The 25,236-nt window shown below is 48.9% G+C and overlaps 1 protein-coding gene across 2 annotated transcripts in view; it reads left to right on the top strand.

The window, feature by feature from the left end:
- TMEM38B (transmembrane protein 38B) overlaps positions 1–25,236 on the top strand; it is an 83,150-nt gene that overhangs the window by 22,548 nt on the left and 35,366 nt on the right. The window contains exon 2 of one of the 2 annotated variants that reach the window (XM_075280338.1): positions 24,699–24,822. In XM_075280338.1, coding sequence (XP_075136439.1) covers positions 24,714–24,822 — 109 coding nt within the window. In that variant the 5' untranslated portion in view covers positions 24,699–24,713. Of the gene's footprint in view, positions 1–24,689; positions 24,823–25,236 lie in introns of those variants that run through there. The other variant, XM_075280337.1, reaches the window with a different exon arrangement.

Raw genomic sequence — 25,236 nt, 5'->3', positions numbered from 1 at the left:
AATCAGTCTGAGGTGTCAGAGCCAGAATCAGTCTGAGGTGTCAGAGCCAGAATCAGTCTGAGAGGTGAGAGCCAGAATCAGTATGAGAGGTTAGAGCCAGAATCAGACTGAGAGGTCAGAGCCAGAATCGGTCTGAGAGTTCAGAGCCAGAATCAGTCTGAGAAGTCAGAGCCAGAATCAGTATGAGAGTTCAGAGCCAGAATCAGACTGAGAGGTCAGAGCCAGAATCAGTATGAGAGGTCAGAGCCAGAATCAGTATGAGAGGTCAGAGCCAGAATCAGAATGAGAGGTCATTGCCAGAATCAGTCTGAGAGGTCAGAGCCAGAATCACACTAGGAGGTCAGAGCCAGAATCAGTCTGAGAGGTCAGAGCCGGAATCAGACTGAGAGGTCAGAGCCGGAATCAGACTGAGAGGTCAGAGCCGGAATCAGACTGAGAGGTCAGAGCCGGAATCAGATTGAGAGGTCAGAGCCGGAATCAGTCTGAGAGGTCAGAGCCAGAATCAGTCTGAGAGGTCAGGGCCAGAATCGGTATGAGAGGTCAGGGCCAGAATCGGTATGAGAGGTCAGAACCAGAATCGGTATGAGAGGTCAGAGTCAGAATCGGTGTGAGAGGTCAGAGCCAGAAGCAGTCTGAGAGGTCAGAGCCAGAATCAGTCTGAGAATTCAGAACCAGAATCAGTATGAGAGGTCAGAGCCAGAATCAGTCTGAGAGGTCAGAGCCAGAATCAGACTGAGAGGTCAGATCCGGAATTGGTATGAGAGGTCAGAGTCGGAATCGGTATGGGAGGTCAGAGTCGGAATCGGTATGGGAGGTCAGAGTCGGAATCGGTATGAGAGGTCAGAGCCGGAATCGGTCTGAGAGGTCAGAGTCGGAATCGGTCTGAGAGGTCAGAGCCGGAATCGGTCTGAGAGGTCAGAGCCGGAATCGGTCTGAGAGGTCAGAGCCGGAATCGGTCTGAGAGGTCAGAGCCGGAATCGGTCTGAGAGGTCAGAGCCAGAAGCGGTCTGAGAGGTCAAAGCCAGAAGCGGTATGAGAGGTCAGAGCCAGAAGCGGTCTGAGAGGTCAGAGCCAGAAGCGGTCTGAGAGGTCAGAGCCAGAAGCGGTATGAGAGGACAGATCCAGAAGCGGTATGAGAGGTCAGAGCCAGAAGCGGTATGAGAGGTCAGAGCCAGAATCGGTATGAGAGGTCAGAGCCCGGAATCGGACTGAGAGGTCAGAGCCGGAATCAGTATGAGAGATCAGTGCCGGAATCAGTATGAGAGGTCAGAGCCGGAATCAGTATGAGAGGTCAGAGCCGGAATCAGTATGAGAGGTCAGAGCCGCAATCAGTATGAGAGGTCAGAGCCGGAATCAGTATGAGAGGTCAGAGCCAGAATCAGTATGAGAGGTCAGAGCCGGAATTAGTATGAGAGGTCAGAGCCGGAATCAGTATGAGAGGTCAGAGCCGGAATCAGTATGAGAGGTCAGAGCCGGAATCAGTATGAGAGGTCAGAGCCGGAATCAGTATGAGAGGTCAGAGCCGGAATCAGTCTGAGAGGTCAGAGCCAGAATCAGTCTGAGAGGTCAGAGCCCGAATCAGTCTGAGAGGTCAGAGCCAGAATCAGTATGAGAGATCAGAGCCAGAATCAGTCTGAGAGGTCAGAGCCATAATTAGTTTGAGAGGTCAGAGCCATAATTAGTTTTAGAGGTCAGAGCCAGAATCAGTATGAGATGACAGAGCCAGAATCAGTCTGAGAGGTCAGAACCAGAATCAGACTGAGTGGTCAGAGCCGGAATCAGACTGAGAGGTCAGAGCCGGAATCAGTATGAAAGGTCAGAGCCAGAATCAGTATGAGAGGTCAGAGCCAGAATCAGATTGAGAGGACAGAACCAGAAGCAGTATGAAAGGTCAGAGCCGGAATGAGTATGAGAGGACAGAGCAAGAATCAGTATGAGAGATCAGTGCCAGAATCAGACTGAGAGGTCAGAGCCAGAATCAGTATGAGAGGTCAGAGCAAGTATCAGTATGAGAGGTCAGAGCAAGAATCAGTCTGAGAGGTCAGAGCCATAATTAGTTTTAGAGGTCAGAGCCAGAATCAGTATGAGATGACAGAGCCAGAATCAGTCTGAGAGGTCAGAACCAGAATCAGACTGAGTGGTCAGAGCCGGAATCAGACTGAGAGATCAGAGCCGGAATCAGTATGAGAGGTCAGAGCCGGAATCAGTATGAGAGGTCAGAGTCGGAATCAGTATGAGAGGTCAGAGCCGGAATCAGTATGAGAGGTCAGAGCCGGAATCAGTATGAGAGGTCAGAGCCGGAATCAGTATGAGAGGTCAGAGCCGGAATCAGTCTGAAAGGTCAGAGCCAGAAGCAGCATGAGACGTCAGAGCCGGAATCAGTCTGAGAGGTCAGAGCCAGAATTAGTCTGAGAGGTCAAAGCCAGAATCAGTATGAGAGGTAAGAGCCAGAATCAGTCTGAGAGGTCAGAGCCATAATTAGTTTGAGAGGTCAGAGCCAGAATCAGTATGAGATGATAGAGCCAGAATCAGTCTGAGAGGTCAGAACCAGAATCAGACTGAGTGGTCAGAGCCGGAATCAGACTGAGAGGTCAGAGCCGGAATCAGTATGAAAGGTCGGAGCCAGAATCAGTATGAGAGGTCAGAGCCAGAATCAGATTGAGAGGACAGAACCAGAAGCAGTATGAAAGGTCAGAGCCGGAATCAGTATGAGAGGACAGAGCAAGAATCAGTATGAGAGATTAGTGCCAGAATCAGACTGAGACGTCAGATCCAGAATTAGTATGAGAGGTCAGAGCCGGAATCGGTCTGAGAGGTCAGAGCCGGAATCAGTATGAGAGGTCAGAGCCGGAATCGGTCTGAAAGGTCAGAGCCAGAAGCAGCATGAGACGTCAGAGCCAGAATCAGTCTGAGAGGTCAGAGCCAGAATCAGTCTGAGAGGTCAGAGCCACAATCAGTCTGAGAGGTCAGAGCCAGAATCAGTCTGAGAGGTCAGAGCCAGAATCAGTCTGAGAGGTCAGAGCCAGAATCAGTCTGAGAGGTCAGAGCCAGAATTAGTTTTAGAGGTCAGAGCCAGAATCAGTATGAGATGACAGATCCAGAATCAGTCTGAGAGGTCAGAACCGGAATCAGACTGAGAGGTCAGAGCCGGAATCAGTATGAGAGGTCAGAGCCGGAATCAGTATGAGAGGTCAGAGCCGGAATCAGTATGAGAGGACAGAGCAAGAATCAGTATGAGAGATCAGTGCCGGAATCGGTATGAGAGGTCAGAGCCGGAATCGGTATGAGAGGTCAGAGTCGGAATCGGTATGAGAGGTCAGAGTCGGAATCGGTATGAGAGGTCAGAGTCGGAATCGGTATGAGAGGTCAGAGCCAGAAGCGGTATGAGAGGTCAGAGCCCGGAATCAGACTGAGAGGTCAGAGCCGGAATCAGACTGAGAGGTCAGAGCCGGAATCAGACTGAGAGGTCAGAGCCGGAATCGGTATGAGAGGTCAGAGCCAGAATCAGTATGAGAATTCAGAGCCAGAATCAGTATGAGAGGTCAGAGCCAGAATCAGTCTGAGAGGTCAGAGCCAGAATCAGTCTGAGAGGTCAGAGCCAGAATCAGACTGAGACGTCAGATCCAGAATTAGTATGAGAGGTCAGAGCCAGAATCGGTCTGAGAGGTCAGAGCCAGAACCGGTATGAGAGGTCAGAGCCGGAATCAGTATTAGAGGTCAGAGCCGGAATCAGTATGAGAGATCAGAGCCGGAATCAGTATGAGAGGTCAGAGCCGGAATCAGTATGAGAGGTCAGAGCCGGAATCAGTATGAGAGGTCAGAGCCGGAATCACACTAGGAGGTCAGAGCCGGAATCAGTATGAGAGGACAGAGCAAGAATCAGTATGAGAGATCAGTGCCAGAATCAGTATGAGAGGTCAGAGCCAGAATCAGTCTGAGAGGTCAGAGCCAGAATCAGACTGAGAGGTCAGAGCCGGAATCAGACTGAGAGGTCAGAGCCGGAATCGGTATGAGAGGTCAGAGCCAGAATCGGTATGAGAGGTCAGAGCCAGAATCAGTATGAGAATTCAGAGCCAGAATCAGTATGAGAGGTCAGAGCCAGAATCAGTCTGAGAGGTCAGAGCCAGAATCAGACTGAGACGTCAGATCCAGAATTAGTATGAGAGGTCAGAGCCAGAATCAGTCTGAGAGGTCAGAGCCAGAACCGGTATGAGAGGTCAGAGCCAGAATCAGTATTAGAGGTCAGAGTCGGAATCAGACTGAGAGATCAGAGCCGGAATCAGTATGAGAGGTCAGAGCCGGAATCACACTAGGAGGTCAGAGCCGGAATCAGTATGAGAGGACAGAGCAAGAATCAGTAAGAGAGATCAGTGCCAGAATCAGTATAAGAGGTCAGAGCCAGAATCAGTATGAGAGGTCAGAGCCAGAATCAGTCTGAGAGGTTAGAGCCAGAATCAGTCTGAGAAGTCAGAGCCAGAATCAGTCTGAGAGGTCAGAGCCGGAATCAGTATGAGAGGTCAGAGCCGGAATCAGACTGAGGTCAGAGCCGGAATCAGACTGAGAGGTCAGAGCCAGAATCAATCTGAGAGGTCAGAGCCAGAATCAATCTGAGAGGTCAGAGCCAGAATCAGTCTGAGAGGTCAGAGCCAGAATCAGTCTGAGAGGTCAGAGCCGGAATCAGACTGAGAGGTCAGAGCCGGAATCAGACTGAGAGGTCAGAGCCGGAATCAGACTGAGAGGTCAGAGCCGGAATCAGACTGAGAGGTAAGAGCCAGAATCAGTCTGAGAGGTCAGAGCCAGAATCAGTATGAGAGGTTAGAGCCAGAATCAGTATGAGAGGACAGAACCAGAAGCAGTATGAAAGGTCAGAGCCGGAATCAGTATGAGAGGACAGAGCCAGAATCAGTATGAGAGGACAGAACCAGAAGCAGTATAAAAGGTCAGAGCCGGAATCAGTATGAGAGGACAGAGTAAGAATCAGTATGAGAGGTCAGAGCCAGAATCAGTATGAGAGGTCAGAGCCAGAATCAGTCTGAGAGGTCAGAGCCAGAATCAGTCTGAGAATTCAGAGCCAGAATCAGTATGAGAGGTCAGAGCCAGAATCAGTCTGAGAGGTCAGAGCCAGAATCAGTCTGAGAGGTCAGAGCCAGAATCAGACTGAGACGTCAGATCCAGAATTAGTATGGGAGGTCAGAGCCAGAATCGGTCTGAGAGGTCAGAGCCAGAACCGGTATGAGAGGTCAGAGCCGGAATAAGTATTAGAGGTCAGAGTCGGAATCAGTATGAGAGGTCAGAGTCGGAATCAGTATGAGAGGTCAGAGTCGGAATCAGTATGAGTGGTCAGAGCCGGAATCAGTATGAGAGGTCAGAGCCGGAATCAGTATGAGAGGTCAGAGTCGGTATCAGTATGAGAGGTCAGAGTCGGAATCAGTATGAGAGGTCAGAGCCGGAATCAGTATGAAAGGTCAGAGCCGGAATCAGTATGAGAGGTCAGAGCCGGAATCAGTATGAGAGATCAGTGCCAGAATCAGTATGAGAGGTCAGAGCCAGAATCAGTATGAGAGGTCAGAGCCAGAATCAGTCTGAGAGGTTAGAGCCAGAATCAGTCTGAGAAGTCAGAGCCAGAATCAGTCTGAGAGGTCAGAGCCGGAATCAGTATGAGAGGTCAGAGCCGGAATCAGACTGAGGTCAGAGCCGGAATCAGACTGAGAGGACAGAGCCAGAATCAGTCTGAGAGGTCAGAACCAGAATCAGTATGAGAGGTCAGAGCTAGAATCAGTATGAGAGGACAGAACCAGAAGCAGTATGAAAGGTCAGAGCCGGAATCCGTATGAGAGGACAGAGCCAGAATCAGTATGAGAGGACAGAAACAGAAGCAGTATGAAAGGTCAGAGCCGGAATCAGTATGAGAGGACAGAGTAAGAATCAGTATGAGAGGTCAGAGCCAGAATCAGTATGAGAGGTCAGAGCCAGAATCAGTCTGAGTGGTCAGAGCCAGAATCAGTCTGAGAATTCAGAGCCAGAATCAGTATGAGAGGTCAGAGCCAGAATCAGTCTGAGAGGTCAGAGCCAGAATCAGTCTGAGAGGTCAGAGCCAGAATCAGACTGAGACGTCAGATCCAGAATTAGTATGAGAGGTCAGAGCCAGAATCGGTCTGAGAGGTCAGAGCCGGAATCAGTATTAGAGGTCAGAGTCGGAATCAGTATGAGAGGTCAGAGTCTGAATCAGTATGAGAGGTCAGAGTCGGAATCAGTATGAGTGGTCAGAGCCGGAATCAGTATGAGAGGTCAGAGCCAAGATCAGTATGAGAGGTCAGAGTCGGTATCAGTATGAGAGGTCAGAGTCGGAATCAGTATGAGAGATCAGAGCCGGAATCAGTATGAGAGGTCAGAGCCGGAATCAGTATGAGAGGTCAGAGCCGGAATCACACTAGGAGGTCAGAGCCGGAATCAGTATGAGAGGACAGAGCAAGAATCAGTATGAGAGATCAGTGCCAGAATCAGTATGAGAGGTCAGAGCCAGAATCAGTATGAGAGGTCAGAGCCAGAATCAGTCTGAGAGGTTAGAGCCAGAATCAGTCTGAGAAGTCAGAGCCAGAATCAGTCTGAGAGGTCAGAGCCGGAATCAGTATGAGAGGTCAGAGCCGGAATCAGACTGAGGTCAGAGCCGGAATCAGACTGAGAGGTCAGAGCCAGAATCAGTCTGAGAAGTCAGAGCCAGAATCAGTCTGAGAGGTCTGAGCCAGAATTAGTTTTAGAGGTCAGAGCCAGAATCAGTATGAGATGACAGAGCCAGAATCAGTCTGAGAGGTCAGAGCCAGAATCAGTATGAGATGACAGAGCCAGAATCAGTCTGAGAGGTCAGAACCGGAATCAGACCGAGAGGTCAGAGCCGGAATCAGACTGAGAGGTCAGAGCCGGAATCAGACTGAGAGGTCAGAGCCGGAATCAGTATGAGAGGTCAGAGCCGGAATCAGTATGAGAGGTCAGAGCCAGAATCAGTATGAGAGGACAGAGCAAGAATCAGTATGAGAGATCAGTGCCGGAATCGGTATGAGAGGTCAGAGCCGGAATCGGTATGAGAGGTCAGAGTCGGAATCGGTATGAGAGGTCAGAGTTGGAATCGGTATGAGAGGTCAGAGCCAGAAGCGGTATGAGAGGTCAGAGCCAGAATCGGTATGAGAGGTCAGAGCCCGGAATCAGACTGAGAGGTCAGAGCCAGAATCAGACTGAGAGGTCAGAGCCGGAATCAGTATGAGAGGTCAGAGCCGGAATCAGTATGAGAGGTTAGAGCCAGAATCAGTCTGAGAGGTCAGAGCCAGAATCAGTATGAGAGGACAGAATCAGAAGCAGTATGAAAGGTCAGAGCCGGAATCAGTATGAGAGGACAGAGTAAGAATCAGAATGAGAGGTCAGAGCCAGAATCAGTATGAGAGGTCAGAGCCAGAATCAGTCTGAGAGGTCAGAGCCAGAATCAGTCTGAGAATTCAGAGCCAGAATCAGTATGAGAGGTCAGAGCCAGAATCAGTCTGAGAGGTCAGAGCCAGAATCAGTCTGAGAGGTCAGAGCCAGAATCAGACTGAGACGTCAGATCCAGAATTAGTATGAGAGGTCAGAGCCAGAATTGGTCTGAGAGGTCAGAGCCAGAATCAGTATTAGAGGTCAGAGTTGGAATCAGTATCAGAGGTCAGAGTCGGAATCAGTATGAGAGGTCAGAGTCGGAATCAGTATGAGAGGTCAGAGTCGGAATCAGTATGAGAGATCAGAGCCTGAATCAGTATGAGAGGTCAGAGCCGGAATCATTATGAGAGGTCAGAGTCGGAATCAGTATGAGAGGTCAGAGTCGGAATCAGTATGAGAGGTCAGAGTCGGAATCAGTATGAGAGATCAGAGCCGGAATCAGTATGAGAGGTCAGAGCCGGAATCAGTATGAGAGGTCAGAGCCGGAATCACACTAGGAGGTCAGAGCCGGAATCAGTATGAGAGGACAGAGCAAGAATCAGTATGAGAGGTCAGTGCCAGAATCAGTATGAGAGGTCAGAGCCGGAATCAGTATGAGAGGTCAGAGCCGGAATCAGTATGAGAGGTCAGAGCCGGAATCAGTATGAGAGGTCAGAGCCGGAATCAGTCTGAAAGGTCAGAGCCAGAAGCAGCACGAGACATCAGAGCCAGAATCAGTCTGAGAGGTCAGAGCTAGAATCAGTCTGAGAGGTCAGAGCCAGAATCAGTCTGAGAGGTCAGAGCCAGAATCAGTCTGAGAGGTCAGAGCCAGAATCAGTCTGAGAGGTCAGAGCCAGAAACGGTATGAGAGGTCAGAGCCAGAATCAGTATTAGAGGTCAGAGTCGAAATCAGTATGAGAGGTCAGAGTCGGAATCAGTATGAGAGGTCAGAGTCGGAATCAGTATGAGAGGTCAGAGCCGGAATCAGTATGAGAGGTCAGAGCCGGAATCAGTATGAGAGGTCAGAGCCGGAATCAGTATGAGAGGTCAGAGTCGGAATCAGTATGAGAGGTCAGAGTCGGAATCAGTATGAGAGGTCAGAGTCGGAATCAGTATGAGAGGTCAGAGTCGGAATCAGTATGAGAGATCAGAGCCGGAATCAGTATGAGAGGTCAGAGCCGGAATCAGTATGAGAGGACAGAGCAAGAATCAGTATGAGAGGTCAGTGCCAGAATCAGTATGAGAGGTCAGAGCCGGAATCAGTATGAGAGGTCAGAGCCGGAATCAGTATGAGAGGTCAGAGCCGGAATCAGTATGAGAGGTCAGAGCCGGAATCAGTCTGAAAGGTCAGAGCCAGAAGCAGCACGAGACATCAGAGCCAGAATCAGTCTGAGAGGTCAGAGCCAGAATCAGTCTGAGAGGTCAGAGCCAGAATCAGTCTGAGAGGTCAGAGCCAGAATCAGTCTGAGAGGTCAGAGCCAGAACCGGTATGAGAGGTCAGAGCCAGAATCAGTATTAGAGGTCAGAGTCGGAATCAGTATGAGAGGTCAGAGTCGGAATCAGTATGAGAGGTCAGAGTCGGAATCAGTATGAGAGGTCAGAGTCGGAATCAGTATGAGAGATCAGAGCCGGAATCAGTATGAGAAGTCAGAGCCGGAATCAGTATGAGAGGTCAGAGCCGGAATCAGTATGAGAGGTCAGAGTCGGAATCAGTATGAGATGTCAGAGTCGGAATCAGTATGAGAGGTCAGAGTCGGAATCAGTATGAGAGATCAGAGCCGGAATCAGTATGAGAGGTCAGAGCCGGAATCAGTCTGAGAGGTCAGAGCCAGAACCGGTATGAGAGGTCAGAGCCAGAATCAGTATTAGAGGTCAGAGTCGGAATCAGTATGAGAGGTCAGAGTCGGAATCAGTATGAGAGGTCAGAGTCGGAATCAGTATGAGAGGTCAGAGTCGGAATCAGTATGAGAGATCAGAGCCGGAATCAGTATGAGAGGTCAGAGCCGGAATCAGTATGAGAGGTCAGAGCCGGAATCAGTATGAGAGGTCAGAGCCGGAATCAGTATGAGATGTCAGAGTCGGAATCAGTATGAGAGGTCAGAGTCGGAATCAGTATGAGAGATCAGAGCCGGAATCAGTATGAGAGGTCAGAGCCGGAATCAGTATGAGAGGTCAGAGCCGGAATCACACTAGGAGGTCAGAGCCGGAATCAGTATGAGAGGACAGAGCAAGAATCAGTATGAGAGGTCAGTGCCAGAATCAGTATGAGAGGTCAGAGCCGGAATCAGTATGAGAGGTCAGAGCCGGAATCAGTATGAGAGGTCAGAGCCGGAATCAGTATGAGAGGTCAGAGCCGGAATCAGTCTGAAAGGTCAGCGCCAGAAGCAGCACGAGACATCAGAGCCAGAATCAGTCTGAGAGGTCAGAGCCAGAATCGGTATGAGAGGTCTGAGTCAGAAGCAATATGAGAGGTCAGAGCCGGAATCAGTATGAGAGGTCAGAGCCAGAATCAGTCTGAGAGGTCAGAGCCAGGTCGAGCGCATATATATGGGACACCCGCGCATATTTATATATATATATATATATATATATATATATAAATATATGCATATATATAGAGGATGTCCCAAAAAAATGCGCGCGCACATGTGCGCAGCTGTCCCATATATATGCGAGCGCATATGCATATACATGCGACACCCGCGCACATGTGCGCCCGCATTTTTTCGGGACACGCAGTATATATATGCGAGCACCCTGTATATATATATATATATATATATATATATAGATATATCTATCTATCAATCTATCTATATATATATATATATATATATATATATATATATATATATGTACATACATGAGCACATATATATATGGGACACCCGCATGAGCGCATATTTATGCGATGTCAGAGCCAGAATCAGTCTGAGAGGTCAGAGCCAGAATCGGTATGAGAGGTCAGAGTCAGAAGCAATATGAGAGGTCAGAGCCGGAATCAGTATGAGAGGTCAGAGCCCGGAATCAGACTGAGAGGTCAGAGCCGGAATCAGACTGAGAGGTCAGAGCCGGAATCGGTATGAGAGGTCAGAGCCAGAATCTGTCTGAGAGGTCAGAGCCGGAATCGGTCTGAGAGGTCAGAGCCAGAATCGGTCTGAGAGTACAGAGCCAGAATCAGTCTGAGTAGTATTAGACGTCAGAGCCAGAATCAGTCTGAGAGGTCAGAGCCAGAATCAGTCTGAGAGGTCAGAGCCAGAATCAGTCTGAGAGGTCAGAGCCAGAATCAGTATGAGAGGTCAGAGCCAGAATCAGACTGAGAGGTCAGAGCCAGAATCGGTCTGAGAGTTCAGAGCCAGAATCGGTCTGAGAAGTCAGAGCCAGAAGTAGTATTAGACGTCAGAGCCAGAATCAGTCTGAGAGGTCAGAGCCAGAATCAGACTGAGAGGTCAGAGCCGGAATCAGACTGAGAGGTCAGAGCCGGAATCAGACTGAGAGGTCAGAGCCGGAATCATACTGAGAGGTCAGAGCCGGAATCAGTCTGAGATGTCAGAGCCGGAATCAGTCTGAGAGGTCAGAGCCAGAAGCACTATGAGATGTCAGAGCCAGAATCAGTATGAGAGGTCAGAGCCAGAATCAGACTGAGAGGTCAGAGCCAGAATTAGTCTGAGAGGTCAGAGCCAGAATCAGTATGAGAGGTCAGAGCAAGAATCAGTCTGAGAGGTCAGAGCCAGAATCAGTCTGAGAGGTCAGAGCCAGAATTAGTATGAGAGGTTAGAGCCAGAATCAGTATGAGAGGTCAGAGCCAGAATCAGTATGAGAGGTCAGAGCAAGAATCAGTCTGAGAGGTCAGAGCCATAATTAGTTTGAGAGGTATGAGCCAGAATCAGTATGAGAGGACAGAGCCAGAATCAGTCTGAGAGGTCAGAACCAGAATCAGTATGAGAGGTCAGAGCTAGAATCAGTATGAGAGGTCAGAGCCGGAATCAGTATGAAAGGTTAGAGCCAGAATCAGTATGAGAGGTCAGAGCCAGAATCAGTATGAGAGGTCAGAGCCAGAATCAGTATGAAAGGTCAGAGCCAGAATCAGTCTGAGAGGTCAGAGCCAGAATCAGTCTGAGAGGTCAGAGCCATAATTAGTTTGAGATGTCAGAGCCATAATTAGTTTTAGAGGTCAGAGCCAGAATCAGTATGAGATGACAGAGCCAGAATCAGTCTGAGAGGTCAGAACCAGAATCAGACTGAGAGGTCAGAGCCAGAATCAGACTGAGAGGTCAGAGCCGGAATCAGTATGAAAGGTCAGAGCCAGAATCAGTATGAGAGGTCAGAGCCAGAATCAGATTGAGAGGACAGAACCAGAAGCAGTATGAAAGGTCAGAGCCGGAATTAGTATGAGAGGACAGAGCAAGAATCAGTATGAGAGATCAGTGCCGGAATCAGTATGAGAGGTCAGAGCCGGAATCAGTATGAGAGGTCAGAGTCGGAATCGGTATGAGAGGTCAGAGTCGGAATCGGTATGAGAGGTCAGAGCCAGAATCGGTATGAGAGGTCAGAGCCAGAAGCGGTATGAGAGGTCAGAGCCAGAATCGGTATGAGAGGTCAGAACCGGAATCAGACTGAGAGGTCAGAGCCAGAATCAGACTGAGAGATCAGAGCCAGAATCAGTCTGAGAGGTCAGAGCCAGAATCGGTATGAGAGGTCAGAGTCAGAAGCAATATGAGACGTCAGAGCCGGAATCAGTATGAGAGGTCAGAGCCCGGAATCAGACTGAGAGGTCAGAGCCGGAATCAGTATGAAAGGTCAGAGCCAGAATCAGTATGAGAGGTCAGAGCCAGAATCAGATTGAGAGGACAGAACCAGAAGCAGTATGAAAGGTCAGAGCCGGAATCAGTATGAGACGATAGAGCAAGAATCAGTATGAGAGATCAGTGCCAGAATCAGACTGAGAGGTCAGAGCCAGAATCAGTCTGAGAGGTCAGAGCCAGAATCAGTATGAGAGGTCAGAGCAAGAATCAGTATGAGAGGTCAGAGCAAGAATCAGTCTGAGAGGTCAGAGCCAGAATCAGACTGAGACGTCAGATCCAGAATTAGTATGAGAGGTCAGAGCCAGAATCGGTCTGAGAGGTCAGAGCCAGAACCGGTATGAGAGGTCAGAGCCGGAATCAGTATTAGAGGTCAGAGTCGGAATCAGTATGAGAGGTCAGAGTCGGAATCAGTATGAGTGGTCAGAGCCGGAATCAGTATGAGAGGTCAGAGCCGGAATCAGTATGAGAGGTCAGAGTCGGAATCAGTATGAGAGATCAGAGTCGGAATCGGTATGAGAGGTCAGAGTCGGAATCGGTATGAGAGGTCAGAGCCAGAATCGGTATGAGAGGTCAGAGCCAGAAGCGGTATGAGAGGTCAGAGCCAGAATCGGTATGAGAGGTCAGAACCGGAATCAGACTGAGAGGTCAGAGCCAGAATCAGACTGAGAGGTCAGAGCCGGAATCAGTCTGAGAGGTCAGAGCCAGAATCGGTATGAGAGGTCAGAGTCAGAAGCAATATGAGACGTCAGAGCCGGAATCAGTATGAGAGGTCAGAGCCCGGAATCAGACTGAGAGGTCAGAGCCGGAATCAGTATGAAAGGTCAGAGCCAGAATCAGTATGAGAGGTCAGAGCCAGAATCAGATTGAGAGGACAGAACCAGAAGCAGTATGAAAGGTCAGAGCCGGAATCAGTATGAGAGGACAGAGCAAGAATCAGTATGAGAGATCAGTGCCAGAATCAGACTGAGAGGTCAGAGCCAGAATCAGTCTGAGAGGTCAGAGCCAGAATCAGTATGAGAGGTCAGAGCAAGAATCAGTATGAGAGGTCAGAGCAAGAATCAGTCTGAGAGGTCAGAGCCAGAATCAGACTGAGACGTCAGATCCAGAATTAGTATGAGAGGTCAGAGCCAGAATCGGTCTGAGAGGTCAGAGCCAGAACCGGTATGAGAGGTCAGAGCCGGAATCAGTATTAGAGGTCAGAGTCGGAATCAGTATGAGAGGTCAGAGTCGGAATCAGTATGAGTGGTCAGAGCCGGAATCAGTATGAGAGGTCAGAGCCGGAATCAGTATGAGAGGTCAGAGTCGGAATCAGTATGAGAGGTCAGAGTCGGAATCAGTATGAGAGGACAGAGCCGGAATCACACTAGGAGGTCAGAGCCGGAATCAGTATGAAAGGACAGAGCAAGAATCAGTATGAGAGATCAGTGCCAGAATCAGTATGAGAGGTCAGAGCCAGAATCAGTATGAGAGTTCAGAGCCAGAATCAGTCTGAGAGGTTAGAGCCAGAATCAGTCTGAGAAGTCAGAGCCAGAATCAGTCTGAGAGGTCAGAGCCGGAATCAGTATGAGAGGTCAGAGCCGGAATCGGACTGAGGTCAGAGCCGGAATCAGACTGAGAGGTCAGAGCCAGAATCAGTCTGAGAGGTCAGAGCCAGAATTAGTTTTAGAGGTCAGAGCCAGAATCAGTATGAGATGACAGAGCCAGAATCAGTCTGAGAGGTCAGAACCGGAATCAGACTGAGAGGTCAGAGCCGGAATCAGACTGAGAGGTCAGAGCCGGAATCAGTATGAGAGGTCAGAGCCGGAATCAGTATGAGAGGTCAGAGCCGGAATCAGTATGAGAGGACAGAGCAAGAATCAGTATGAGAGATCAGAGCCGGAATCGGTATGAGAGGTCAGAGCCGGAATCGGTATGAGAGGTCAGAGCCCGGAATCAGACTGAGAGGTCAGAGCCAGAATCAGACTGAGAGGTCAGAGCCGGAATCAGTATGAGAGGTCAGAGCCAGAATCAGTATGAGAGGTCAGAGCCAGAATCGGTATGAGAGGTCAGAGCCCGGAATCAGACTGAGAGGTCAGAGCCAGAATCAGACTGAGAGGTCAGAGCCGGAATCAGTATGAGAGGTCAGAACCAGAATCAGTATGAGAGGTCAGAGCCAGAATCAGTCTGAGAGGTCAGAGCCAGAATCAGTATGAGAGGACAGAATCAGAAGCAGTATGAAAGGTCAGAGCCGGAATCAGTATGAGAGGACAGAGCAAGAATCAGTATGAGAATTCAGAGCCAGAATCAGTATGAGAGGTCAGAGCCAGAATAAGTCTGAGAGGTCAGAGCCAGAATCAGACTGAGACGTCAGATCCAGAATCAGACTGAGAGGTCAGAGCCGGAATCAGTATGAGAGGTCAGAGCCAGAATCAGTATGAGAGGTTAGAGCCAGAATCAGTCTGAGAGGTCAGAGCCAGAATCAGTATGAGAGGACAGAATCGGAAGCAGTATGAAAGGTCAGAGCCGGAATCAGTATGAGAGGACAGAGCAAGAATCAGTATGAGAATTCAGAGCCAGAATCAGTATGAGAGGTCAGAGCCAGAATCGGTCTGAGAGGTCAGAGCCAGAACCGGTATGAGAGGTCAGAGGCAGAATCAGTATTAGAGGTCAGAGTCGGAATCAGTATGAGAGGTCAGAGTCGGAATCAGTATGAGAGGTCAGAGTCGGAATCAGTATGAGAGGTCAGAGTCGGAATCAGTATGAGAGGTCAGAGTCGGAATTAGTATGAGAGGTCAGAGTCGGAATCAGTATGAGAGATCAGAGCCGGAATCAGTATGAGAGGTCAGAGCCGGAATCAGTATGAGAGGTCAGAGCCGGAATCACACTAGGAGGTCAGAGCCGGAATCAGTATGAGAGGACAGAGCAAGAATCAGTATGAGAGGTCAGTGCCAGAATCAGTATGAGAGGTCAGAGCCGGAATCAGTATGAGAGGTCAGAGCCGGAATCAGTATGAGAGGTCAGAGCCGGAATCAGTATGAGAGGTCAGAGCCGGAATCAGTCTGAAAGGTCAGAGCCAGAAGCAGCATGAGACATCAGAGCCAGAATCAGTCTGAGAGGTCAGAGCCAGAATCAGTCTGAGAGGTCAGAGCCAGAATCAGTCTGAGAGGTCAGAGCCAGAATCAGTCTGAGAGGTCAGAGCCAGGTCGAGCGCATATATATGGGACACCCGCGCATATTTATTTATATATATATATATATATATATATATAAATATATGCATATATATAAAGGGTGTCCCAAAAAAATGCGCGCGCACATGTGCGCAGCTGTCCCATATATATGCGAGAGCATATGCATATATATGCGACACCCGCGCACATGTGCGCCCGCATTTTTTCGGGACACGCAGTATATATATGCGAGCACCCTGTATATATATATATATATATATCTCTATCTATCTATCTATATGTATATATATATATATATATATATATATATATATATATACATACATGAGCACATATATATACGGGACACCCGCATGAGCGCATATTTATGCGATGTCAGAGCCAGAATCAGTCTGAGAGGTCAGAGCCAGAATCGGTATGAGAGGTCAGAGTCAGAAGTAATATGAGAGGTCAGAGCCGGAATCAGTATGAGAGGTCAGAGCCCGGAATCAGACTGAGAGGTCAGAGCCGGAATCAGACTGAGAGGTCAGAGCCGGAATCGGTATGAGAGGTCAGAGCCAGAATCGGTCTGAGAGGTTAGAGCCAGAATCAGTCTGAGAGGTCAGAGCCAGAATCGGTCTGAGAGTACAGAGCCAGAATCAGTCTGAGTAGTATTAGACGTCAGAGCCAGAATCAGTCTGAGAGGTCAGAGCCAGAATCAGTCTGAGATGTCAGAGCCAGAATCAGTCTGAGAGGTCAGAGCCAGAATCAGACTGAGAGGTCAGAGCCAGAATCGGTCTGAGAGTTCAGAGCCAGAATCAGTCTGAGAGGTCAGAGCCAGAATCAGTCTGAGAGGTCAGAGCCGGAATCAGTCTGAGAGGTCAGAGCCGGAATCAGTCTGAGAGGTCAGAGCCAGAATCAGTCTGAGAGGTCAGAGCCAGAAGCACTATGAGATGTCAGAGCCAGAATCAGTATGAGAGGTCAGAGCCAGAATCAGACTGAGAGGTCAGAGCCAGAATCAGTCTGAGAGGTCAGAGCCATAATCAGTATGAGAGGTCAGAGCAAGAATCAGTATGAGAGGTCAGAGCAAGAATCAGTCTGAGAGGTCAGAGCCAGAATCAGTCTGAGAGGTCAGAGCCAGAATCAGTCTGAGAGGTCAGAGCCAGAATTAGTATGAGAGGTTAGAGCCAGAATCAGTATGAGAGGTCAGAGCCAGAATCAGTATGAGAGGTCAGAGCAAGAATCAGTCTGAGAGGTCAGAGCCATAATTAGTTTGAGAGGTATGAGCCAGAATCAGTATGAGAGGACAGAGCCAGAATCAGTCTGAGAGGTCAGAACCAGAATCAGTATGAGAGGTCAGAGCTAGAATCAGTATGAGAGGTCAGAGCCGGAATCAGTATGAAAGGTCAGAGCCAGAATCAGTATGAGAGGTCAGAGCCAGAATCAGTATGAAAGGTCAGAGCCAGAATCAGTATGAGAGGTCAGAGCCAGAATCAGTCTGAGAGGTCAGAGCCATAATTAGTTTGAGAGGTCAGAGCCATAATTAGTTTTAGAGGTCAGAGCCAGAATCAGTATGAGATGACAGAGCCAGAATCAGTCTGAGAGGTCAGAACCAGAATCAGACTGAGAGGTCAGAGCCAGAATCAGACTGAGAGGTCAGAGCCGGAATCAGTATGAAAGGTCAGAGCCAGAATCAGTATGAGAGGTCAGAGCCAGAATCAGATTGAGAGGACAGAACCAGAAGCAGTATGAAAGGTCAGAGCCGGAATCAGTATGAGAGGACAGAGCAAGAATCAGTATGAGAGATCAGTGCCGGAATCAGTATGAGAGGTCAGAGCCGGAATCAGTATGAGAGGTCAGAGCCGGAATCGGTATGAGAGGTCAGAGTCGGAATCGGTATGAGAGGTCAAAGCCAGAATCGGTATGAGAGGTCAGAGCCAGAAGCGGTATGAGAGGTCAGAGCCAGAATCGGTATGAGAGGTCAGAGCCCGGAATCAGACTGAGAGGTCAGAGCCAGAATCAGACTGAGAGGTCAGAGCCGGAATCAGTCTGAGAGGTCAGAGCCAGAATCGGTATGAGAGGTCAGAGTCAGAAGCAATATGAGAGGTCAGAGCCGGAATCAGTATGAGAGGTCTGAGCCCGGAATCAGACTGAGAGGTCAGAGCCGGAATCAGACTGAGAGGTCAGAGCCGGAATCGGTATGAGAGGTCAGAGCCAGAATCGGTCTGAGAGGTCAGAGCCGGAATCTGTCTGAGAGGTCAGAGCCAGAATCGGTCTGAGAGTACAGAGCCAGAATCAGTCTGAGTAGTATTAGACGTCAGAGCCAGAATCAGTCTGAGAGGTCAGAGCCAGAATCAGTCTGAGAGGTCAGAGCCATAATTAGTATGAGAGGTTAGAGCCAGAATCAGTATGAGAGGTCAGAGCCAGAATCAGTATGAGAGGTCAGAGCCAGAATCAGTATGAGAGGTCAGAGCCAGAATCAGTATGAGAGGTCAGAGCCATAATTAGTTTGAGAGGTATGAGCCAGAATCAGTATGAGAGGACAGAGCCAGAATCAGTCTGAGAGGTCAGAACCAGAATCAGTATGAGAGGTCAGAGCTAGAATCAGTATGAGAGGTCAGAGCCGGAATCAGTATTAAAGGTCAGAGCCAGAATCAGTATGAGAGGTCAGAGCCAGAATCAGTATGAGAGGTCAGAGCCAGAATCAGTATGAAAGGTCAGAGCCAGAATCAGTATGAGAGGTCAGAGCCAGAATCAGTCTGAGAGGTCAGAGCCATAATTAGTTTGAGAGGTCAGAGCAATAATTAGTTTTAGAGGTCAGAGCCAGAATCAGTATGAGATGACAGAGCCAGAATCAGTCTGAGAGGTCAGAACCAGAATCAGACTGAGAGGTCAGAGCCAGAATCAGACTGAGAGGTCAGAGCCGGAATCAGTATGAAAGGTCAGAGCCAGAATCAGTATGAGAGGTCAGAGCCAGAATCAGATTGAGAGGACAGAGCCAGAAGCAGTATGAAAGGTCAGAGCCGGAATCAGTATGAGAGGACAGAGCAAGAATCAGTATGAGAGATCAGTGCCGGAATCAGTATGAGAGGTCAGAGCCGGAATCAGTATGAGAGGTCAGAGTCGGAATCGGTATGAGAGGTCAGAGTCGGAATCGGTATGAGAGGTCAGAGCCAGAATCGGTATGAGAGGTCAGAGCCAGAAGCGGTATGAGAGGTCAGAGCCAGAATCGGTATGAGAGTTCAGAGCCCGGAATCAGACTGAGAGGTCAGAGCCAGAGTCAGACTGAGAGGTCAGAGCCGGAATCAGTATGAGAGGTCAGAGCCCGGAATCAGACTGAGAGGTCAGAGCCGGAATCGTTATGAGAGGTCAGAGCCAGAATCGGTCTGAGAGGTCAGAGCCGGAATCTGTCTGAGAGGTCAGAGCCAGAATCGGTATGAGAGGTCAGAGTCAGAAGCAATATGAGAGGTCAGAGCCGGAATCAGTATGAGAGGTCAGAGCCCGGAATCAGACTGAGATGTCAGAGCCGGAATCGGTATGAGAGGTCAGAGCCAGAATCGGTCTGAGAGGTCAGAGCCAGAATCGGTCTGAGAGTACAGAGCCAGAATCAGTCTGAGTAGTATTAGACGTCAGAGCCAGAATCAGTCTGAGAGGTCAGAGCCAGAATCAGTATGAGAGGTCAGAGCCAGAATCAGTCTGAGAGGTCAGAGCCAGAATCAGTCTGAGAGGTCAGAGCCAGAATCAGACTGAGACGTCAGATCCAGAATTAGTATGAGAGGTCAGAGCCAGAATCGGTCTGAGAGGTCAGAGCCAGAACCGGTATGAGAGGTCAGAGCCGGAATCAGTATTAGAGGTCAGAGTCGGAATCAGTATGAGAGGTCAGAGTCGGAATCAGTATGAGAGGTCAGAGTCGGAATCAGTATGAGAGGTCAGAGCCGGAATCAGTATGAGAGGTCAGAGCCGGAATCAGTATGAGAGGTCAGAGTCGGAATCAGTATGAGAGGTCAGAGTCGGAATCAGTATGAGAGGTCAGAGCCGGAATCACACTAGGAGGTCAGAGCCGGAATCAGTATGAGAGGACAGAGCAAGAATCGGTATGAGAGATCAGTGCCAGAATCAGTCTGAGAAGTCAGAGCCGGAATCAAACTGAGAAGTCAGAGCCGGAATCAGACTGAGAGGTCAGAGCCAGAATCATTCTGAGAGGTCAGAGTCAGAATCAATATGAGAGGTCAGAGCCAGAATCAGTATGAGAGGTCAGAGCAAGAATTAGTATGAGAAGTCAGAGCTAGAAGCAGTCTGAGATGTCAGAGCAAGAATTAGTATGAGACGTCAGAGCTAGAATTAGTATGAGACGTTAGAGCTAGAAGCAGTATGAGAGATCAGAGCCAGAATCAGTCTGAGAGGTCAGAGCCAGAATCAGTCTGAGAGGTCAGAGCCAGAATCAGTATGAGAGGTCAGAGCCAGAATCGGTATGAGAAGTCAGAGCCAGATTCAGTCTGAGATATATATGCGCTCGCAAATACAGGGTGTCCAAAAAAAACGCGTGCGCACATGGGCGCGGGTGTCCCATATATATACGTGCACATATACAGGGTCTCGCATATATATGCGCTCGTATATACACTCACCGGCCACTTTATTAGGTACACCTGTCCAACTGCTCGTTAACACTTAATTTCTAATCAGCCAATCACATGGCGGCAACTCAGTGCATTTAGGCATGTAGACATGGTCAAGACAATCTCCTGCAGTTCAAACCGAGCATCAGTATGGGGAAGAAAGGTGATTTGAGTGCCTTTGAACGTGGCATGGTTGTTGGTGCCAGAAGGGCTGGTCTGAGTATTTCAGAAACTGATCTACTGGGATTTTCACGCACAACCATCTCTAGGGTTTACAGAGAATGGTCCGAAAAAGAAAAAACATCCAGTGAGCGGCAGTTCTGTGGGCGGAAATGCGTTGTTGATGCCAGAGGTCAGAGGAGAATGGCCAGACTGGTTCGAGCTGATAGAAAGGCAACAGTGACTCAAATAGCCACCCGTTACAACCAAGGTAGCCAGAAGAGCATCTCTGAACGCACAGTACGTCCAACTTTGAGGCAGATGGGCTACAGCAGCAGAAGACCACACCGGGTGCCACTCCTTTCAGCTAAGAACAGGAAACTGAGGCTACAATTTGCACAAGCTCATCGAAATTGGACAATTGAAGATTGGAAAAACGTTGCCTGGTCTGATGAGTCTCGATTTCTGCTGCGACATTCGGATGGTAGGGTCAGAATTTGGCGTCAACAACATGAAAGCATGGATCCATCCTGCCTTGCATCAACGGTTCAGGCTGGTGGTGGTGTCATGGTGTGGGGAATATTTTCTTGGCACTCTTTGGGCCCCTTGGTACCAATTGAGCATCGTTGCAACGCCAAAGCCTACCTGAGTATTGTTGCTGACCATGTCCATCCCTTTAAGACCACAATGTACCCAACATCTGATGGCTACTTTCAGCAGGATAATGCGCCATGTCATAAAGCTGGAATCATCTCAGACTGGTTTCTTGAACATGACAATGAGTTCACTGTACTCCAATGGCCTCCACAGTCACCAGATCTCAATCCAATAGAGCATCTTTGGGATGTGGTGGAACGGGAGATTCGCATCATGGATGTGCAGCCGACAAATCTGCGGCAACTGTGTGATGCCATCATGTCAATATGGACCAAAATCTCTGAGGAATGCTTCCAGCACCTTGTTGTATCTATGCCACGAAGAATTGAGGCAGTTCTGAAGGCAAAAGGGGGTCCAACCCGTTACTAGCATGGTGTATCTAATAAAGTGGCCGGTGAGTGTGTATGCGCGCGCATATACAGGGTGTCCAAAAAAAATGTGTACATTATAGCAGCTGATAACTCAATTATTTATTCTTTCTTTACAGACTGAACCCATTATGAGCGCTCCCATTGAAGTTAAAGGGAAGTGTTCGGCAGCCTGCCGTAACGCTGGCGTGTACGGCTGTGATACACGCTCGGCGTTACTCTGTGTGAATGTTCCCTTACACGTGGTTGTGCACGTCAGTTTCACAACCTGAACAGGTGAGAGGCCATCGGGTCTAAATAGATATTATTACTTTTTATACTTTTTTTGTAACAACCATATTTTAAAAATTACTACACTATCATCGGTTTTTGCTCGGTGCTGTTTTGTTTTGTGTTCTCTTTGAGGTTTAATATGATGGAAGTTCTTGGTTGTCCTGATCTGGTCCTAGTCTTCGCTGAAGTCCTCGCCTGTCTTGGATTGTGTTCAGTCCTGGTCTTGGGTTGTGTCTGGCCTTGTCCTGGATTGTGTCTGGCCTTGTCCTGGATTGTGTCTATTCCTGTCTTTGGGCTGTATCTAGTCCTGTATTGGGCTGTGTGTAGCCTGGTCTTGGGCTGTGTCTAGACCTATTCTTGGGCTGTGTCTGACCCTGTCCTGGATCGGGTCTAGTCCTGTATTGGATTGTATCTAGTCCTGGTCTTGGGCTGTGTCTGACCTTGTCCTGGATTGAGTCTAGTCCTGTCCTTGGACTGTATCTAGTCCTGGTCTTGGGCTGTGTCTGACCTTGTCCTGTCTTGGGCTGTATCTAGTCCTGTCTTGGACTGTATCTAGTCCTGTATTGGGCCGTGTCTAGACCTATTCTTGGGCTGTGTCTGACCCTGTCCTAGATTGTGTCTATGAAGCAAAAGAGGGACCGTCCTCCTTGTGGAAGATGAAAGGAAAACCGCGCTCGCCCAGGTACAGTGAAAAGACTTTATTTTGCACAACGCGTTTCGAGCATACTGCTCTTTCTTAAGTGCATATGATCAACCTTCCCAAGTTGAGGGTTAGTGCTTGAAGGAAACAACGTTGTTTATTAATATTCCCCCAATATCCCCTGATATTGTTTACAATATTGGGGGAATATTAATACAAAGAGACACCATTTATATCAGGCTATAGTCATACTACCTTCTTTCTATCTTGAAACACTATGCTAAAAAAGCGCAATGCCACAAAACATGTTTAACAAAAATATATCAGACTTTATTTAAATACATGTTAAAACATATATAAGAAAAGAGATAATGAGGTGGTACAACCATACAAAAAAATGGAGGTCCAATTGAGATAATACTATATATTAGTAAGTAAATGACATTCTCATTGCATACATATAAGGATATATACAATATCCATAATTTTTAGAGTGCAAATACAACATAGAATTATCATAGTACAAAAATATTAATTATGGGAAGACCTCCATAAAGTAAACGCACCCCAGGGACCTCCAAACAAGGACACAGGTCGCAGCATGGGCATGTTATACTGTATGGGGGAGCACTGCTGGGCTTGCTATACTGTGGGGGGAAACACTGCTGGGCATGAAATACTGTGGGGGGGAGCACTGCTGGGCTTGCTATACTGTGCACGCCACTGCCCTCCCCCTTAGATGCAGCAGTACCCCCAAAGATCTCCTGCTCCCCCAGTAATGCCAGAAACACCCAAAGAACCCTGTCTCCATGCCAACGACTCCTATACCACCCTAAACATCAATCCAATCCCCCAGACCCTCCGGGATACAGTCCCATATAAAACATCACTCTCTTTTCAGCCTCATCCAACATGCAGTCCCGTGTAACTACATAACTCACCCCCCCCAGCGTTACCCAACGTGCAGCCCCATGTAACTAACTCACTCCCCCCTCAGCCTCATCCAATGTGCAGTCCCGTGTAACTACATAACTCACCCCCCCAGTCTCATCCAACGTGCAGTCCCATGTAACTACATCACTCCCCCCTCAGCCTCATCCAACATGCAGCCCCATGTAACTACATCACTCCCCCCTCAGCCTCATCCAACGTGCAATCCCATGTAACTACATCACTCCCCCCTCATCCAACGTGCAGTCCCATGTAACTACATCACTTGCTTCCCTCAGCCTCGTCGAACATGCAGTCCTATGTCACTACATCACTCTCTCCCCTCAGCCTCATCCAACGTGCAGTTCCATGTAACTACATAACTCACCCCCCCAGCCTCATCCAACGTGCAGTCCCATGTAACATCACTCCTTCCCTCAGCCTCATCCAACATGCAGCCCCATGTAACTACATCACTCCCCCCTCAGCCTCATCCAACATGCAGTCCCATGTAACTACATCACTCCCCCCTCAGCCTCATCCAACGTGCAGTCCCATGTAACTACATCACTCCCCCCTCAGCCTCATCCAACGTGCAGTCCCATGTAACTACATCACTCCCCCCTCAGCCTCATCCAACGTGCAGTCCCATGTAACTACATCACTTGCTTTCCTCAGCCTCGTCGAACATGCAGTCCTATATCACTACATCACTCTCTCCCCTCAGCCTCATCCAACGTGCAGTCCCATGTAACTACATCACTCTCTCCCCTCAGCCTAATCTAACGTGCAGTCCCAAGTAACTACATCAATCCTTCCCTCAGCCTCATCCAACACGCAGTCCCATGTAACTACATCACTCCTTACCTCAGCCTCATCGAACGTGCAGTCCCATGTAACTACATCACTCTCTTCCCCCTCAGCCTAATCTAACGTGCAGTCCTATGTAACTACATCACTCTCTCCCCTCAGCCTCACCCAACATGCAGTCCCATGTAACTACATCACTCTCTCCCCTCAGCCTCATCCAACATGCAGTCCCATGTAACTACATCACTCTCTCCCCTCAGCCTCATCCAGCATGCAGTCCCATGCAACTACATCACTCTCTCCCCTCAGCCTCATCCAACGTGCAGTCCCATGTAACTGCATTACTCTCTCCCCTCAGCCTCATCCAACATGCAGTCCCATGTAACTACATCACTCTCTCCCCTCAGCCTCATCAAGCATGCAGTCCCATGCAACTACATCACTCTCTCCCCTCAGCCTCATCCAACGTGCAGTCCCATGTAACTGCATTACTCTCTCCCCTCAGCCTCATCCAACATGCAGCCCCATGCAACTACATCACTCTCTCCCCTCAGCCTCATCGAACGTGCAGTCCCATGTAACTACATCACTTTCTCCCCTCAGCCTCATCCAACATGCAGTCTCATGTAAAACAAACCTGTCTCTCCCCTTCCATCCTCCATTACCACGCTACAATCCCCTCTGCTTTCTCTTCTCCAGCTCCATATGCTCTGCTCCGGCTTCCTCTATACAGCACAGAGCAGTGATGGCCGAAACTCCGCCCTCCTCTGAGAGGCCACGCCCCTTCCTTTGACATCATACCTACCAGGAGCAACTCCACTCTAGTCACGACCGACTAGCAGGCTGAGCAGTAAGCTGTCACTATGGAGCTGATCAGTGAGGCGGCCGTGCACTTCTCTCGCCTCTCTATGTTTCCATATTTTGATGGCGCCCATTACTTGGTGTCAGTCATGTCAGCCCGGGAGCAGGCAGGTGAGTGGAGAGCTGCTGTTCTAAGTTTTGTGGGCTCTGGTTTATGTGGCTTGCTGAGAAGGCTACCATGTCCTGTTGTAGTATACAGTGAAATACAGAAGCCCTAGTGTATACTTACTATGCTGGAGTAGAAGTGTGTACAGGACCCATACTGAGGACTAGGTGACACTGAATACTGGAGTATACTTACACCTATACACTGAGGACTAGGTGACACTGAACACTGGGGTATATTTACACCTGTACAATGAGGACTAGGTGACACTGAATACTGGAGTATACTTACACCTATACACTGAGGACTAGGTGACGCTGAACACTGGGGTATATTTACACCTGTACAATGAGGACTAGGTGACACTGAATACTGGAGTATACTTACACCTATACACTGAGGACTAGGTGACACTGAAT

Source organism: Leptodactylus fuscus, chromosome 1 (assembly GCF_031893055.1).
Source record: "Leptodactylus fuscus isolate aLepFus1 chromosome 1, aLepFus1.hap2, whole genome shotgun sequence".
Taxonomy (NCBI): domain Eukaryota; kingdom Metazoa; phylum Chordata; class Amphibia; order Anura; family Leptodactylidae; genus Leptodactylus; species Leptodactylus fuscus.
Note: the sequence above shows the minus strand (reverse complement) of the source record. Positions and strands in the feature narration are given on the sequence as shown.